Genomic DNA, 18297 nt, shown 5'->3' with positions numbered 1-18297 from the left:
TTGGCTTATGAATCCGGGAATCACTTCATATATTGTTAAAGTGCTGAATTTTAGATACCTTGTATATGACAAAATAACAGTGTATATGCTCTCAATACAATAATGCACATAATATATATATATTTTTTGGCCTCGCTGCATGCGGCTTGTGGGATATTAGTTCCCCAACCAGGGATCGAATCCACGCCCTCGGCAATGAAAGCACAGACTCTTATCCACGACCACCAGGGAATTCCCATGTACATAATATGTTGTTTTGTGACAGTTGTGCACATATATAAATTATGTTTTATAAACCAGTTTTTTATTCAAAAAGTAATGCCACATGCAGAATAAAACAAAAAATCATATAGTTCGATAGGGTAGACAAAGAAAAGTAAGTCTCTTATCTACCCAAGACCTCAGCCTCTAATCTGGGAAGCAACCTTGCTGTATTCCAGAATTTTCCTACGCATATATAAATGTGGAGAGAGTTTCTTCTTTTTTTTTCCCTAAAGGCAGATGGGAGCACACTACACACATTCCTCTGTGCCTTACTTTCCAAGAGTTTATCTTAGGGATCATTTCATATCTGTCCGTCTGTTTATCTATCTATCTTCCTTTCCTGTTTTCACAGCTATATAGTATTTCATTATATGAACATGCCAGAATTAATTTAACCCCAAATGATGAGTATTTAAGTTCTTTCCAGATTCTTCCTATCATACATAATGCTGCAGTAAATGTGCTCGCATCTTTGCGTTCACGTGTGAGTCTATCTATAGGACAGGTTGCTGGCAGTGGAATTGTTGGATCCCAGACTGAGTGTTTGCAATGGATGGACACTGCCCAATTGCCTTTCGAGGGGCTCTACTCCATCAGCCTGGCACTCAGGATTCTGTGACCTGCAGTTGGTATTATCAGCCTTGACTGGTTAGAAATAGGATGTTGTTTTAATCTTGCATATTTAACAAACAAAGAGATCCTTGTGGCAGTGCCCAGCCTCCTCTGTCCCTTCCCAGGTGAACATGGATGACCGGTTTGGGCAGATCATGATTGAGAACCTGCGGAGACGACAGTGTGACCTGGCGGGAGTGGAGACCTGCAAGTCGTTAGAGTCTCAGGTCAGAGGGCAGAGACCAGGACATCCTCTTGTAACGTTAGCCAACCGAGAAAGGGCACCCTCCCTTCACAGATAAGAGAATGTGAGAGTCCCTCATGAGTGCCTGCCTCCGGGCAGCTAGGGCTCCACGTGGGCTACTGGTTCATCGTGCTGGGGGAAATCCAAGCCCTGTCCTGCCATCTTGGTATGGAAGATGCAGATTTACATTTCCGACCCCCTATTATCTTAACTTCTTATTATGCCGTTTTTCAAACAACATAAGAGCAGAGGGAATAGTTAAAATGAACACCCATATTCCATCAGCCAGCTTCAATAATTTAATAACATTTTGTCATTATCGTTTGATTTATCCCCCCGGCTCCAAATTTTTGTTGGTGGTGTCATTGGAATATTTTAAGGCAAATCCCAGACAGTATATCATTTTCCCCATAAATACTTCAGGTGGCTCTCCTACCAATAAGGACCTTCTGGGCTTCCCTGGTGGCGCAGTGGTTAAGAATCCGCCTGCCAATGCAGGGGACACGGGTTCAAGCCCTCGTCCAGGAAGATCCCACATGCCGTGGAGCAACTAAGCCTGTGCACCACAGCTACTGAGCCTGCGCTCTAGAGCCCACGAACCACAACTACTGAGCCTGCGTGCCACAACTACTGAAGCCCACGCGCCTAGAGCTCGTGCTCCGCAACAAGAGAAGCCACTGCAATGAGAAGCCCGCGCACCGCAACAAAGAGTAGCCCCCGCTTGCCGCAACTAGAGAAAGCCCGCGCACAGCAAAAAGAGACCCAGAGCAGCCAAAAATAAAATAATAAATTTTAAAAAAAATGAGGACCTTCTACCCCCCAGGATAATGATGATACCATTATCACACCTTACAAGTTGACACGAACTCCTTCATAGCACCTAGCACCCAATTCATCTCCAGTTTTCCCCAGTCGTCTAAAAAAATGTTCATAGTTGGTGTATTTGAATCAGGATCCAAACATGGTTCCCACTTTGTACTTGACTGATCGATCCCTTAAAGCTCTTGGAACCTGTAATAGTTCCCGCCCCCAGCACTCCCCCACCTTTGAAAATTTTTTGCTAAAGTGACACTTCCCACCCCTGCCCCCATTTAAATACGTTAGTTTTTACATGGCTTGTGTCACATTACCACTGGGGTACTTTAAAAAACTGTTGCTTATAGAAAAGTTTCTTCCTTTATTTCTCTTTAAATATTATACTTTAGTATGCATTTTCCCCCATTGTAACAATGCGTGTTCAGTATAGAAAATGGGAAAATTAAAAAAAAAAAAAGAAAGATGATAGTGGCCACGGTGGACTTTTGAAAGAGGAGTCCTCCGAGGGAAATTCTGTGTGCGTGAAGAGTGTCTCGGGTCATATGACAGCACGTTGTCCTCTCCCTTTCTCTCCACTGCACATTTTAGAAAGAACGGCTCCTGTCGAGTGGGTGGGAATCGGCATCAGCCATTGACATGATGGAATTGTACAGCAAATTACCTCGTGCCGAAGTGAGCAGGTATGGGATTGGCAAGAGTTTGCTCCATGGCAGATAACTGTGAAGTAAAGGCATCATTGTCTGTATCCTTTAATGTTTAAAACAAAAACAAAAAAAAATTCAACCCTGAACTAGACTTATTTTGAAACAAGTTAAACTGCTGCTAATGTAGATTAAACATTGATAGCTCCTTGAGAGTAACTTATTAGCTATTAGCCAAGATAAGGTTTATGCCCAAACAGATTATCTTAGTTGAAATAAGCAGTTACACCTCTGCAGTGGAAATCTTGCACAATCCCTGTGTTTTGGAGAAGCAGGAAAATGACGTTGCCCAAGGGCTCCTAAAGGGGGAAAAGTCTGCTTATGGATTTTTAAGTGGACTTTTCCTCTCATTACAAAAGAAATACATGCTCGTTGTTCTACTAAAACAATTTTTGAGCAGTGTGAAGTGCATGAAATATAGAGCAGTTGTGAGCGCTGTAGCACCCTCCAGAGAGAGCTGGGGTGTATTCTTTTTCTATGTGTATATAAAGATAAATATTTATCAGTATATAGATTTATATTTTTTGAATCAGTAGAGTGATATTACATGTATTGATCTGTAAACCACCATCCTCTCAAAAGCTTAGCAATAGATTGTATTTATCTCTACATGTCAAGATGTTCAGGGTTACCACATCCTGTTTAGTGGTACCTGTTATTTATGTGTGGATATATATTAATAACAGTTTTTAAAATTGAGGTGTAATTGACAGACAACATTAGTTTCAGGTACACAACATAATGATTCGATGTTTGTATATATTGTGAAATGATAACAATAAGTCCAGTTACATCGGTCACTGCACATACAGGATTTTTTTTTTTTTTAAGGAGAACCACTTTATTTTGAGTAGTAAACAAAACTCCATTTAGAACATAATAAACAAACCTTCCATCAGTTTCTTCACAGTTAGTCCAAAGAATAAAAGATCTTCTAAAGAAGATCTTTAAAGGAGATTTAGTAGCTGAATTTGTGGGCATTTTTGGTGCATATTTTTTGTTTAAAAAGGTGAACACAAGCCAAGATTTCAGGCAAATGATGAGCAAGAAGTTTCCAGTGGTTGCATAGCGCAGGCCATCACATCTGAAGCAAGGTCCTGCAGCAACACCCCACCGTGTGCAGCAAATGGCAGGCAGGACATGGCAGCAATCTTCACTACTTTCCCAGAATTTTTTTTTCTTGTGATGAGAACTTTTGAGATTTACTCTTAACAACTTTCAAATATGCAATACAGCATTATTGACTATAATAACCATGCTGTACGTTACTTCCCCGTGACTTACGTATTTCACAGCCGGAAGTTTGTCCCTTTTGACCCCCTTCACATATTTTGCCTGCCTGCCCTCCCACCGCCCACCTCCAGCACCTACCAATTGTTTTGTTTGTTTGTTTGTTTTCTTTTAGATTCCACATGAAGAGAGATCCTACAGTATTTGTCTTTCTCTGACTTATTTCCTTTAGCATAATGTCCTCCGGGTCCATCCATGTTGTCACATGCGGCAAGATTTCATTCTTTTTTATGGCTGAATAATACTCCATTGTAAATCTCAGTATATATACCACATTTTCTTTATCCATTCATCCATCAATGGACACTTAGGTTGTTTCCTTGATAATAATAATTTTAAAGTAATTAAAAAGTAATGTCTATAGCTGGGCATTTAGTTACGTTGCAAACAGCAGCCTTTGTCCTAACAGAGGTGGGTAAAGAGGCGGGACAGGCTTCGGTCTGTCCACCCCAGGCCGACCAGCCCTCCCAGCTCTGCAGATGCCTCATAGTTTGTGTCTACATTTGTCAAGGGCTTTTGCCAGATACTCCGTATGAAAAGAAACCGGAGGCAGGCCTGTTGATTTAACAGTTGCCTACTGTGCGTCATGCCTGCCTTTGCGGAGTTCACCTTCTAGGGAACAGCTTCACAGTCTAGTGTGTCCTGATAGTTGAACTTGGTCATGACGGTGATGGAACCTTGATCGTGATGCTGGTTCCTTCTCATACTAGGAAGCCTGCCTTGAGGTCCTCTGCTAAGATTAGTTGGGAAGCCACCAGAGTACTCCTTGGATAGTCATTCTTACTTCAGATGTGACTCTTTGGCCTGCACGCCAGGGTGGGAGCTAAGCACAAATACAGAAACATGCACAAGCGTGTACATCTATACACTTTCATGGACACGCACATGCGCACAGATACAGACACACACGGCCTGGACAAATGGCAATACCAGCATGTTAACAGTGGCTGTAAATAGTGGAATATGGATCACCTTTTATTTTTCTTCTTTACTCTTTTTGGAAATGCCTGCGTTGTCCCCACCGCCCCAGTGTGTGCATATCTCAACAGAAAACATTTTAAAGAGCTGTTTTCGTATGTTTCTCTGTGTGTGTATATATTTAAAAGCTTACATTTAAAATGATTTTTGGAAAAAAGTCATATAAGCAAATGATGGGGAAAAAATGTAACCAGAATAAAGTAGTACAGAGTGAAAACAGAACAAAACACCTGGTTACTCACCCTCACTGCCATCAGCCACCTTCTGTTTCAAGAGACAACCACCATTACCACTTTCTTCTGCAGTTTCCAAAATTAGTCCATGTATGTATAACCATATATATCCCCCACTTTTTCTTTACATAGGTAGTAATATACTAGGTACATTACCTCCTAAACAACTTGCTTTTTAAATTCCATGATAGGTCTTAGGTTCCATGTCAATTCATATAAACCTACCCTATATGGCTGCACAGTATCCTATTGTATGAATGTGTTTAATCTATTCAACCCATCTCTTCTACTTTAAAGTTTGTTTTTTGTTTTGTCTTTTTGCTGTACTACATTGCCGCTGTGATGCTGCAGTGAGATTTCTTGAACACCTATAGGGTGAATTCTTAAAGCAGAATTGCAGAATGAAAGGGCGTACATTTTAAACATTGATAGAGGTGGTCAAATTGCCCTCCAGAGGGGTTATACTATTTTGTCATCCTGCTAGTAATGCAGGAGAGCACCTCTTTCCCATGTCCTTGGTAAAATGTATATCAACCTTTAAAAAAATGTTTATTTATTTTTAAGGATGTATCAGCCTTTTTTATCTTTGTCAACTGTTAGCTGAAAACATTTCATGTGTTTTAATTTACATTTCTTTTCACATAAATGAGGTTGAAAAGCTCTTGTTTTTCCTTGCCAGTGAACTGGTCTTTTACCCATCTTTTAAATAAGTTTTAAAAGATGTTCTTATTGAAGTGTAACAGCTCTTTATATAACAACAAAATCTACCCCTTGTCATTTCTATTGCAAACATTTTTTTTCTAGTTTGTCATTTGTCACTTTTGATTTTGCTTATGGGATTTTTTCTCCTTTTCAATAAAAATAATTTAAAATGGACCCACACCATGCATACTATTCTGTAGCCTGCTTCTTTTCACATAGTATATCCTGAACACCTTTCCATGACTATAAGCGTGGGTCATGACCTTCATTTTTGATTGGATACATTTGTACTGTTGTCTCTTCATTCTCTCCACAGAATAGAGTCTCTTGAATTCCTGGATGAAATGGAGCTTCTTGAACAACTGATGCAGCATTACTGCCTTTGCTGGGCCACCAAAGGAGGAAGTGAACTGGGTAGGTGACTTCACTTGTATTGATTTAACCTAGAAAGGGGGAATTTTTTTGTCTCCAGAGAACATAAGTCTTGACGGGAATTTTTGACCCAGGAAGACCTAGGGGACGTATATATATACGTGGATCCGATCCATGAACATAGCCAGAGAATCAGCTGTTATATCCTCCGTGTTTTTATAGCACAAAACCCAGGAGAACTGTTTAAATAAACCACATGTATGAAAAAAAAACAACAGCCCTTTAGAAGACTGTGGAATTTTCTCAGCTGGATGGTAAGAGACCTTGAGTCTTGTAATCATCTTAATAAAAGGACCCAATGATTGTCTTTTTAATCAACTTGTAACCAGGTTTACTAGATGTTAAACACACAGATCATTATATCTCTCCAACACCCCTGTAGCTGTGGGTTGAATTTCTCTCTTCTCTTATATTTAAGATGAATTTCCCCGGCCTGGAAGAGTAGGGCCATAGGGACAGAGCTTGGAGCCTTGTCTCAGTGTTTCTTGTTGCCTTGATCTTGATCCGAGTTCCTCCTTTACAGCTGCCCCTTGTTGACCTTGCTTCCCCTGGGAGATAGCCCTTGGGCGGCTCTCCAGACAGTGGAGACCATTTTAGATCTCGGTCCTGGCCTTTAATGTCATAGTTGCCCTTAAGCTTCCTATCGATGTGTCTGACACATGGCTTTAGGCAGGTAGTCCATACAAAACAAAGAACTTGGCAGAGTCACAAACTGTCTCCTGTGTGAAAATTCCAGGTTGTTAATCATCCCCCTTGGGCTTATCTTTCTGCTAGTTTATAAATTTACCCAGCTGGGCAGTTCAGCCCACAAAATCCATTTAAGTTATTTTTTATTTAAAAAATCGTTTATTAGTGTGTTTTGTACTGCTGTCCTCCCGCACTTTTAAAAACAGTGTAATTTTTAGTAGGGACTTTGGAAACTTCTAAAAAAGTATGGCAAAGAAAAAAAAATCACCCGTATGCCCATCACTCAGAGATAACCTCTGGCAGCGTTTCCCTTCCATTCTTTTTCTAGCTGTTGTTTTGTTTTTAGCAGAGTTGAATTTATCTATTTATGTAACCTTGATTCCTGATCTTTTTAACTTACTATTATAAGCATTTCCCCTTGCACTTTAATGGCTTTATAAATATTCTGTCATGAGGCTATGTCTGAATTTACTTAACTTTCTCACACTTTAAAAAATATAGGTGGTTTGTAATAGCACAGAGTTAATTCTAGTTTCTGTAAAGTAGCAATGTATTGAGCATTTTTATGTAAGGGGCTTCTTTTCCCCACTTTGCGCCTGGCTGCTTTGTTGTATCAGTACAGTAAGTCCCTTACATACAGACCTTCAAGGTGCGAACTTTCAAAGATGCAAACTTGCGTTCCATCAACGTCATGCATGAGTGAAATTGCAGCTTGCCCTCCGTCTCCTATTGCTGATGATCCTTCATTTCTACCATCTCCCACCTCCTCTCCCTCCTCCAGTCAGTAACTCTCTCTTCTTGCTTGTTCACTCGATGCCAGCCCCTGTATGCCAGCTGTTGTACTGTACTACTGTACTTTTCAAGGTACTGTACTGTAAGATTAAAAATGTTTTCTTTATTTTTTGTGTTTGTTTTTCAAGTACTATTTGTGTGAAAAGTATTATAGACCTGTAGTACAGTACTGTATAGCTGATTGTGTTAGTTGGGTACCTAGGCTAACTTTGTTGCACTTAACAAACAAATTGGACTTAATGAATGCACTCTCGGAATGGAACTCATTTGTATGTAGGGGACTTACTGTACTTATATGCGTGTGGGGAAGAAAGAACTGTGTTTGCTTGAAGTTCAGCATTTAAAAGGCCAAGTCCTAAAGAATAGGCTCTAGTACAAAACCTAGACAGATTCATACTAAAACAACCCTGCAGCCACGACTGTAGAAGATCAGAATGATTCTCCAATAAGATAATTGCCTGCCAGAACAAAACTCATCACTCTTCAGAGGAAGACACTAGAATTCAGAGTCTCGTCAACTTACTATCTGCCATGTCAGTATACGATAAAAAAATTACTAGACATGTGAAGAAATAAATTGCCTACACTAGTCTTTTATTACTGAATTTGACTCAAAGAGAAAAGTGTGGGGCTTCCCTGGTGGCGCAGTGGTTGAGAGTCCGCCTGCCGATGCAGGGGACACGGGTTCGTGCCCCAGTCTGGGAAGATGCCGCGGAGCGGCTGCGCCCGTGAGCCATGGCCACTGAGCCTGCGCGTCCGGAGCCTGGGCTCCGCAACGGGAGAGGCCGCAACAGTGAGAGGCCCACGTACCGCAAAAAAAAAAAAAAAGGGTGAACAAAATTGCTAAGGCTAGTCACTAGCCCTTTGGCTTCTTTCTCACCAAAAACAGGCCAATATTAATTTTTAAATGTTTAAGGTAAAAAGCAGAACACTCAGAAATGAACTCCTTAAACAAGTTGTCTGAATGAGAAGTATTATTCAGAAAAAAAAAAAGTTCAGCGTTTAAAGGATAGACTTTCAGGTTTACTGCAGAGAGCCCGTAAACTCTTATAACATTTCTCAATCCCTTCAAAACCACCCATAAACACAGTCTCATCCAACCTCCTGTTGCCTTGTGAAGTCTCATCTTACACAACCAGGAGGCTGGGGCTGCGGTGATCACACGTGTGGCTGGTGCCCCAGAGCCAGTCACTGTGGGCCTGGGATCTGGGGGTCACATTCTCCCACCGCTGGCTGTTTGCCCCAATCCGTGAGAACCTCTTCACAGCTTCTGTGTGTTTCCTCCCAGGCTTGAAGGAAATAACTTACTGATCTGTTCAAGACTCGTGCTGAGCCGGAGCTGAAGCCACTGACCTTTACGGAGTTGAGTCTCCGAGTTTCCTGAGTGGTGGTTAGGCCTCGGCTACCAGTCTCCCCGCTCGCCGAGAGACCTCACTGACCGAGGTGCTTGTACCAGTTCCTGTTCCTGTCGGCTTTTACCGTTTAAATAAATCTCAGTTGCCATTGCCGGTGTGTTGGTCCTCTGCTGTTTATCCTTTGCTCCCCTGGGTGGGCTGCGGTTCACCTCTGTGTCAGCTGGAACCAGAGGTCCTAACCCAACCTTGACCTTGGCTCGCTCCCTGTGAGTCAGACTTAGCTCGTCCGTTGCGTCCGTTGTGGGATTTACTCCTGTGTGCTCCCGTTTGCAGCATCCGACATTGCACTTGGCACCTTGACCAGATGTTGGAGCTCGTCTCTGCTCCCGTTTCTGCCCTTTCCTGCTTAAATCCGCCTTCACCTTGGTCATTGTGGCAGGATGAATGATGAGCCCCGATCCCTCCAACTGTGAACATGTTACCTTATGTGGCAAAAGGGGCTTTGAAGATGTGATTAAGGCTCTTGAGATGGGAGATTACCCAAGAGCCTCCAAGTGGGCCGGATGTCCTCACAAGAGTCCTTCCTTATAAGGGAAGGCAGGGGTGTCAGAGTCGGAGGAGAAGGAGGCCTGTGACGCCAGAAGCAGAGACTGGAGTGATGCGCTTTGAATGTGGGGGAAGGGGTGGAAGTGGAGGAATACAGGCGGCCACCAGATGCTGAAAAGGGAAAGAGAACATCTCAGAGCATCCAAACGGAGCCAGCCTTGCTGGCACTTCGACTTTAGCCCAGTGAAGCTGGTTTCAGATTTCAGACCTCCAGAACAGTAAGAGAATAAATTTGTGTTGTTGTAAGCCGCTAAGTTTGTGGTCACTTGTTACAGCAGCAGTAGGAAACTAATACAATTATGATACAGATTAAAAGGGGCCCTGGAGACCTGGCCTCCAATTCAAAGACATAAGGCCTGTCCACACCTAATGAAATTTTTGGTTATGTGACTGGGGCTGTGAACCTGCCTGTGTGTGCAGAGCGGCAGTGAGGCAGCCCGCCGGCCTTCTCCCGTCCGAGAGATCACGGCCCCTTACTAGAGACTTGCAGAGTCTCTAGATCAGCTTTCCCTACAGTGTGACCTGTCCCCCGTTACACAGCAGCACGCCTGTTGACAGGGGTCCAGGTGGTGACACAGCGTGAAATGACATTGAATCACCTGGTGAGAAAGTTACTGCCTTTTCAGTAAGGTCTTAAGGACCTTTCAGATCTTAAGAAGTCCAAGTTGAAGATCTCAGGCTGGTGCTGGTGTGTCTTTAACACTAATGCCATATTTACTAATCCATTGTTTTTGAAACTGTGTACTAGGCCATTAATGGATGGTGACTCCATGTAGGGAATCAAGTCCCTTATTTTAAAAAGATACGGACTAGAATGGAGAATGTCATAGCACATCGTCCGTAGTAAGGGTGAGTACTGTTTTTGTAACTTGTTTCATTTTTATGTGTGTATACACTACCATGTTAGCACTGTTTCTAATGTTTCGGTTTGGGTTTTGTTTTTTAATTGAAGTGTAGTTGATTTACAATGTGTTAATTTCTGCTGTACAGCAAAGTGATTCAGTTATACATATGTATACATTCGTTTTTATATTCTTTTCCAGTATGGTTTGTTACAGGATACTGAATGTAGTTTCCTGTGCTATCCAGTAGGATCTTCTTGTTTGTGCATTCTGTATATAATAGTTTGCATCTGCCAATCCCTACATCCCAATACTTCCCTCCCCCAACCCCCCTTCCCCCTTAGCATTGGTTTTGGTTTTGATCACAGGTGGAGGTCAGAGTGTTACAGCATTTCTCCAACTGAGGGAGCAACAGCATTTGGCTAGAATTTTTAAAACTTTGCTTGGCTTCAATTATATTTCTGTTTTTCCTTGCATTTAGTTTTATGGAGTACCTTCTGTTCAAGGCTAATGATACGCCATTACTATTGATGGTTGTGTTATAAAATATCCCTTAAAGTACCTGTCAATTTCATTTTAAAAGCGAGCCCATTTCAAGACCGTTACTAACAAAATAATGGTAGAGCTACTGCACGGACATGCAGAAGTCAGGGAGGTGATGTATTTGGAAATACTGAAGTTGAGAAGCACCACGTGACGGAATGGTTATCTTATAACATTATAGATACCTTACAGGTTCTCACGGGAGTGTAGGGGGTATCAGGGGCAGAGGATCTCACCAAGGGTTAGCGTTCATGCCCTCCCTCTCCCGTACCTCCCACGACTGAGACATGCATTCCAAAGTGTGGTTTTGGCTTTTCGAATTGGGACTTGGAACTCATTCCCCCCTGGAGTGACTGCCTCTCGCTGCCTCTCCTGTTCTCCCACACACTCATCTAAAACCTCTGGTAATCCTTTCTACACACACTGCTGAACTGAACCTGCCCTTGGGAAGGACATCAGTGACGTTGAAACCATCACACCCAGTGACCCTTCCTCTGTCCTTGGCTGTCTCAACTTCTCAGTAGCATCTGACATGGGCAACCATCTCTCTCCTTGGAACGTCCTCACTGCCAGTAAATGATGGAACTGGATTTGAAACCAGGCAGGTTGGCTCTAGGACTTGTGCTTTTGACTACTACATTATATATATCCCTTCTCCCCTTGCCCCAGACAGCATATAAAAATTCCCCACCATCACCATTCCTTGAGGGTGTGGTTGCCCTGATGTCTCATTTCATTATTTCTGATAAATTTTCACAATTTATTACATTGGCTTATTTCCTATTTGGGGACTGTCCCAGGTGCCATTGATGAAAAGTGATCCTTTTCTCCAAAAATCTTAGTGAGGCTTTTGAATATTTAGTAGAAGAAATGGCATTGTTAAAAAAAACAACAACTATGTTTTCCTCTATGAGTTTTATAGTGTCTGGCCTTACATTTAGGTCTTTAATCCATTTTGAGTTTATTTCTGTGTATGGTGTTAGGGAGTGTCCTAATCTCATACTTGTACATGTACCTGTCCAGTTTTCCGAGCAGCACTTATTGAAGACACTGTCTTTTCTCCACTATATATTTTTGCCTCCTTTATCAAAGATAAGGTGACCATATGTGCGTGGGTTTCTCTCTGGGCTTTCTATCCTGTTTCATTGATCTATATTTCTGTTTTTGTGCCAGTACCATACTGTCTTGATTACTGTAGCTTTGTAGTATAGAAAAACGGAATACTACACAGCAACCAGAAGAAATTAAGTTTGGACATACAACAAGATAGATGAATCAAAAATAAGTACACTGAGTGAAAGAAGCCAGATAAAAAAGAACATAGGCTGTTTGATTCTATTTCTATTTTTTAAATTTTTAATTTTTTGCACAATTTTTAAAGGTCACACTCCATTTACAGGTATTGCAAAATATTTCCTATATTCCCCGTGTTGTACTATACATCCTTGTAGCCTATCTCACATCTGATAGTTTGTACCTCCCATTCCCCAACCCTATATTGCTCCTCTCCCCCCTCCCCACTGGTAACCACTAGTTTGTTCTCTCTATATTTGATTCTATTTCTAGAAAATTCCAACTAATTTATAGTGGCAGAGAACAGATTAGTGATTGCCTGAGAACAGGAATAGGGTCATGAGGAAAATTGGGGGATGATACACATGCTCACTGTCTTGATTATGGAGCTGGTTTCATGGGTGTATACGCATGTCAAAGCATCAATGGTATACTTGACCAGTAATTTATTGTCTATAAGTTGTACCTCAATAGAGCTGTTTTAGAAATAATTTAAAAAAACCCAAATGAGTCTCTCAAAAGATATTTCTGTTTTCTTTTTTTAGCTACTTTACCTCTTATAGAGATATTTTTTCTGTAAAAGCATGAGCTCTGGAGTTAGCAAACCAGTTCTGACCCTAATTACCTCTGACCTTTAGTGAGTCACTAGATCTTTGAACTTCAGTTTCCTCATCTGAGAAATGGGAACAACACCCACCTCACAGGACTGTCATGAGGAGCCAGCAGGGTGATGTTCGTTAAATGCTCAGTACAAGCCCTGGGATAGGGCTTGCTGACTGTTAACTTGTATTGTTGTTGACGACAATTCAACTATTGGAGTGAAAAACAGCAGAGTGAAAGCTTTCTGATTTTTAAAAGGCAATTTATAAATTAGCACATTTTTATATTTTATGGGGATAGAATGTTACAGGCGACAACATAGAGATTGAATTCAGTGTTCTCTTCTTAGGTACCATTGGTTCACCTACAGATTTCCTCTTGGTTATATCCAGAAGGTAACTTCCTAAAATAGGTTGGGTTTATTTTTAACTTTTTATTGAAGTACAGTGTACACACAGAAAAGTACACACATCGTTATCGGCTTGGTGAATTTTCACACAGTGAACTCACCCTGTGGCCAGCATCCAGATCAAGAAATAGAAAGTGATAGATTCCTGAAGCCTCCATGTGCCCTGTCCGAGTCACGACCTCCCAAAGCACAGTCGGCTTTGCTTATCCTCGAACTTTCTGTTCCACTGTATGCGCTCCTTTGCGTCTGGCTTCTTTCACTTTGTTTGTGAGATTCATCCAGTTGCTAGCCAGTGCACGTGATTTACATTTTCATGATACTTTCTCTCTTACACCCTTTAAAAACATTATCATATCTTTGTTGAGACTTGAAGGATGAGAAAGTTTTTGTCAGAATTAGGGAGCAGTTTGGGTAAAAGAAACAGACTGTCCAAAGGCTTGATGCTGAGTAGAACAATGGGATGTTCAGGATACTGAAAATAGACATTCATTCTGGGGTAGATGTTTTCATAATTATGACCATTCAGATAGTTCTCAGCTTTTTCTACCAATAAACGATAATGAAATCAATGTTCCTGTACATATACTCTTACCAATTGGAGTTTTTATTTCTATAGGATCGATTTTTGAAACATAAGGCTCGCTGGGTCTAGGAGTAGGTGAATTTACATATTTAATAAATATTGCAAGATTGTGTTGCAAAATATTGTAGTAATGCACACTCCCCCCAAAAATGCATGGGTTTGCCTATTTTCTCCCTCTTTGTCGGTACTGGATGTTAATCACGTTTTAAAATTTTCTGTTCTGTTGCTTTCCTTTGAATTTTTTCTGGCTATTATCTTTTCATGTTTGCTGACCTTTTGGATTTCCTCTTCTGTAGAGCAATTTAATTGTAATAAGTATTACTATCCAAATAGTAGAGAAAATGGTAGAACCAGAAAAAAAAAGTCAACAACATGAGAACATTCTGATTATCATATGAAACATGCTCATAGTGACAAGCTCTTCAGTAAATAGTGGACATTATTACTACCATTTTAACTGTTGTTCCAAACATGCAAATGACGAGCAAATGAACCCTTACTGATGAGACTTAGTGGACTGCTCCTTCAGTCCAATGACTTTTTGGCTGTAATAAGTTCTGACGTAGCCAGCATGTCTGATGTCTGGTTACAGTGACTCCAAAGACATCAGCATTTGAACTGGACACTGCAGGGCAGAAAATAGGGTGCTGGTGGCTTCTACAAGGAAGGAAGGAAGGTGCTCAGGTTCAAACTAAACCTGCGATCTGAGCAGTGAGAAAGGTGAAAACTAGACTCATTTCCAACAACAAACTTGCCCGGAGCTCCAAGTGAGTGATCATACGTTGAAAACAATGGCAGAGTTATTTAGATAGAAATAAAGCCACAGTTTCAGAAGACAGTGAGGGGTTTGAGACAGGCTGGGACCTGGGATCCTTTGCTGCAGTGCTTGAACCTGGACAAATGTCTCCTGGAGCAACAAAATACAAAGAAACTATACGGGACTAAAAATAACTGTGAGTATGTGCAGTTGGGGCAAATTATGAACAGCAAGATACAAAAAGACCAAAATCCAACTGCCACTTCTGAGGTGCTGGGGGCAAAAGCAGGGTCCTGAGCATGATCCTGCACACAGCACCACCAAGGGGGCGGGCAGACCACCTAAGCTACCCCTCTGGCCCGACCCACCAGTGCGCCCTCACATTCACCCTATTTATGGAACCAGCTCCCGCACCGCCCTCCCGCCTCCTGCCTCAGGGAGCAAGCAAGGGAACCTGTTACTTGTTTTCACTCCCTCCTGCTGCAGCAGGAGTCCCAGTAAAGCCTTGCCTGAATTCCTTGTCTGGCCTCTTATCAATGTCTATTGATTAAAGAGTCCAAGAACCCAGGTCAGTAACAGTTCTGCTTTACGTTTCTGTGACTGTCCACAGCACACAAATCTCAGCATCAGCCTGAATTATCAAGCATCTGCATTACTACAAACAGTGACTTGTTTTCAGAAGAAATTAGTAGACCGAAAGCCCAGTGTCTTTGGTATATTGGGAGGGAGCTTATCAGCCATAGATGTTCTCTGCTGCAAAGGATAGAAAATTCAACCCCCAGTGCCTGAAAGAGAAGGACATGTATTATTTGTTTCAGAGGCTCCCAAACTTTCTTGGTTCATGGCGTTCCTTGGACAAAAGGAATACCTAATAGTTGTATTTATTAGTTAGGTCCAAAAAAACACTTAGTATTTATGGCCTAACTACTTAGTGGCCATTTAAGAAAATCGCGTACATTGAAAGGAAAAATATCTTATTTCTGTTTTATTTCATTCTTAAATAACTATAATTAAATAACTCAATTTAATTGCATTCTTAATAACTTTCATTTTTAAATACTACAGTTGCTTACCATGGGATATGTATGCCTTTGGGGCACTGCACAGGTTCTCAGGCCTTGGAGTCAGATTGGACACTGCCACTCTCACTTCCTTTTCCACACTGATTTTCATGCAGCACGTGTTTTTCTTAATTATTATTATTAATATGGCAACACCCATAAAACCAGGTTTGCAAAGATATGATATAATTGAAAGGAATGTAGGGCCATCTAATAGAAAACTCTGAACTACCTTGAGCTAGTAAATCACACCCTGTCTGACAGATATTGAGCATCAATTTATTTCCCTTGAAAATTTAAAATATCCCACAGCCACTTTATGAATTCACTCTCTCTGGGGTGCTCTCTGGGAAGTGCACGTTTATTTAACAAGAAGTCTGGAGTAGCGGATCTTGGGGTTGTCTGGGGCCTTGGTGTCATCAAGGATCCACACTTCTGGCAAGTTGCACCTCATGATCTCAAGGTGGCTGCCATGGCACCAACATCACATTTTCCCCCACAACAGTGCATCAAAGAACAACCTTGATGAAGCAAAGATAGACGTGTTGAGGCCCCAAAGTAGGACAGGGCAACAGCAATAGGAATGGTCCAGCTAAACATGACAAATGTCTGGTCAGCAAATGTCACAGCCATGGCATTACTGCCAAGGACGTCTGAAATGCTCAGAACTGTGTAATAGGCCTCGTTGGTCAGGATGTAGATGAGTGTCATAATTGGCATAGAAATCCCAATGGCCAGGGGCAAATTTCTTTCTGGGTTTTTGATTTCTTCTGTTACAAAATTAAGGGTGTGCCAACTTGAGTACGAGAAAGGGCAGAGTACTCTGCAAGTGCTCAGAATGTCCCTGGCACAATTTAACAAGGCCCATGACAATGATGGCAATGAGTGCCAGGACCATGACATAAGTGAACATGTCCTGCACATGTGTGCAGCCATCAATATGAGAAAGGAGGATAGAGTGGTTTGTCAGGATAAGATGCAACCTGCTTTTATACTCCATTTGGACCTGGTGGTGGATGGCAGACAGGTGCCGACAGATGCAGAGATGTCTTAAAATGTTTCTGCGCAAACAAAGATAAAAATTAGAGGCTTTGGTCATGTCAACCAGACCTGGGATTGGAAGGCTGAAAAGTTTTCCAGTCAAACAATTTCTTAGGAAGACATCATTTCCCTAGTGTACTGGTTATCCTGGTGGTTTGGGAGATCAGTGCATTGCATGTGGAGACATCAGGCCACACAAAAATCTCACGTTGTGGAAATACATTGTTTTGCTTGAATGACATTCAGATTTTCTCAGGAGAACCACTGGTTTTGGAGCTACTGAGTCCAATCCTGGCTCTCGTGGGGGAGGGGCATGCAGCAAGTACTGACAGCTAGTTGGCCCAGGAGTCAGGGAGGACAAATATCTGGATCTGAGACTTGAGTGAGCAGTAGAAGTTGGCCAAGAGGGCAAAAGAGAACTTCAAGCAGAGGGGATGGCATGGGCAGGGAGGGGGTGAGGGTGCAGGGCTTACCTGGCAAATCCTTTATGGTGGTTCATGTGGCAGGAGTTGAGTCCAGGGTAGACCTGTGTGGCTGCTGTGGGAGTTGAGTTTGGCATTGACTGCCACAGAAGGTGCTAGAAAGTTTGAAGTCAGGGAAGGATGGGATTAGATTGACAGGCTGGGGAACAACAGCAACCACCATGTGGTGTGGTAGAAATTTTCTGGGCGTTCACAAAATGCCTTTCTTTTTCCTTCTGGTCACACCGCTAGACTGTGTTTCCCAGACTCTTCTGTGGCCAGGTGAAGCCATGTGATTGAGTTCTAATCAATCAAATATGGAAGGAAGTGGTATTTGCCATTTCTAGGCCTACCCCACAAACCACCCCCTGCACAGTCCTCCACATTCTCCTCCCCCATTGGCTGGCTGGTGCAGATGATCTGAGGACCTAGATGGTGGATCTCCAAGGTGGAAGTAGCCTGGCTCCCTGAGTCACCATGTGATGAAGGGCCTGCTCTGGACTATTCTGTGAACAAGGAATCAATTTTTACTATGTTAAGCCATTGAAATGTTGGGGTTATTTGTTACGCACCTACTCTGATTAATGAGAACCATAGTAAGAGCTACTAGTTGTTGGGCACCTGCTCTGAATTGGGCACTGTACTAAGGGCATTGTCTCACTTAATCTATACACCAATTCTATGGGGATGGGTACCATCATTAGCCCACTTTTACATACAAGAAAACTGAGGCTGAGAGAGAAGCTAGGGGGCACAGGTGGAGAAGCTTGATCCCCAAACCTGGACCCAAGTGCCAAACTGTGCCCTGCTGGTTGCCAGTTTTAAAGGAATGGATTGAAATTGGGTGAGGCATCAGACATAGAGAACAGACTTGTGGTTGCCAAGGGGGTGGGTGGGAAAGGGATGGACTGGGAATTTGGGTTAATGGATGCAAAATATTTTATATAGAATGGATAAACAACTAGGTCCTACTGTTTAGCACAGGGAACTATATT

General features: G+C 42.1%; 1 protein-coding gene across 2 annotated transcripts in view; it reads left to right on the top strand.

Annotated features, from left to right (window-relative positions):
* The window catches only part of LCMT1 (leucine carboxyl methyltransferase 1), a 53466-nt gene extending 44203 nt beyond the window's left edge, over positions 1 to 9263 (top strand). Inside the window, exons 8-11 of one of the 2 annotated variants that reach the window (XM_060285097.1) lie at positions 1002 to 1103; positions 2525 to 2616; positions 6157 to 6254; positions 9019 to 9263. In XM_060285097.1, coding sequence (XP_060141080.1) covers positions 1002 to 1103; positions 2525 to 2616; positions 6157 to 6254; positions 9019 to 9062 — 336 coding nt within the window. In that variant the 3' untranslated portion in view covers positions 9063 to 9263. The remainder of the gene's footprint in view (positions 1 to 1001; positions 1104 to 2524; positions 2617 to 6156; positions 6255 to 9018) is intronic. The other variant, XM_030871547.2, reaches the window with a different exon arrangement.
* Positions 9264 to 18297: the final 9034 nt, after the last annotated feature.

Source organism: Globicephala melas, chromosome 15, assembly GCF_963455315.2.
Source record: "Globicephala melas chromosome 15, mGloMel1.2, whole genome shotgun sequence".
Taxonomy (NCBI): domain Eukaryota; kingdom Metazoa; phylum Chordata; class Mammalia; order Artiodactyla; family Delphinidae; genus Globicephala; species Globicephala melas.
This window is presented reverse-complemented; position numbering and strand designations above follow the sequence as displayed.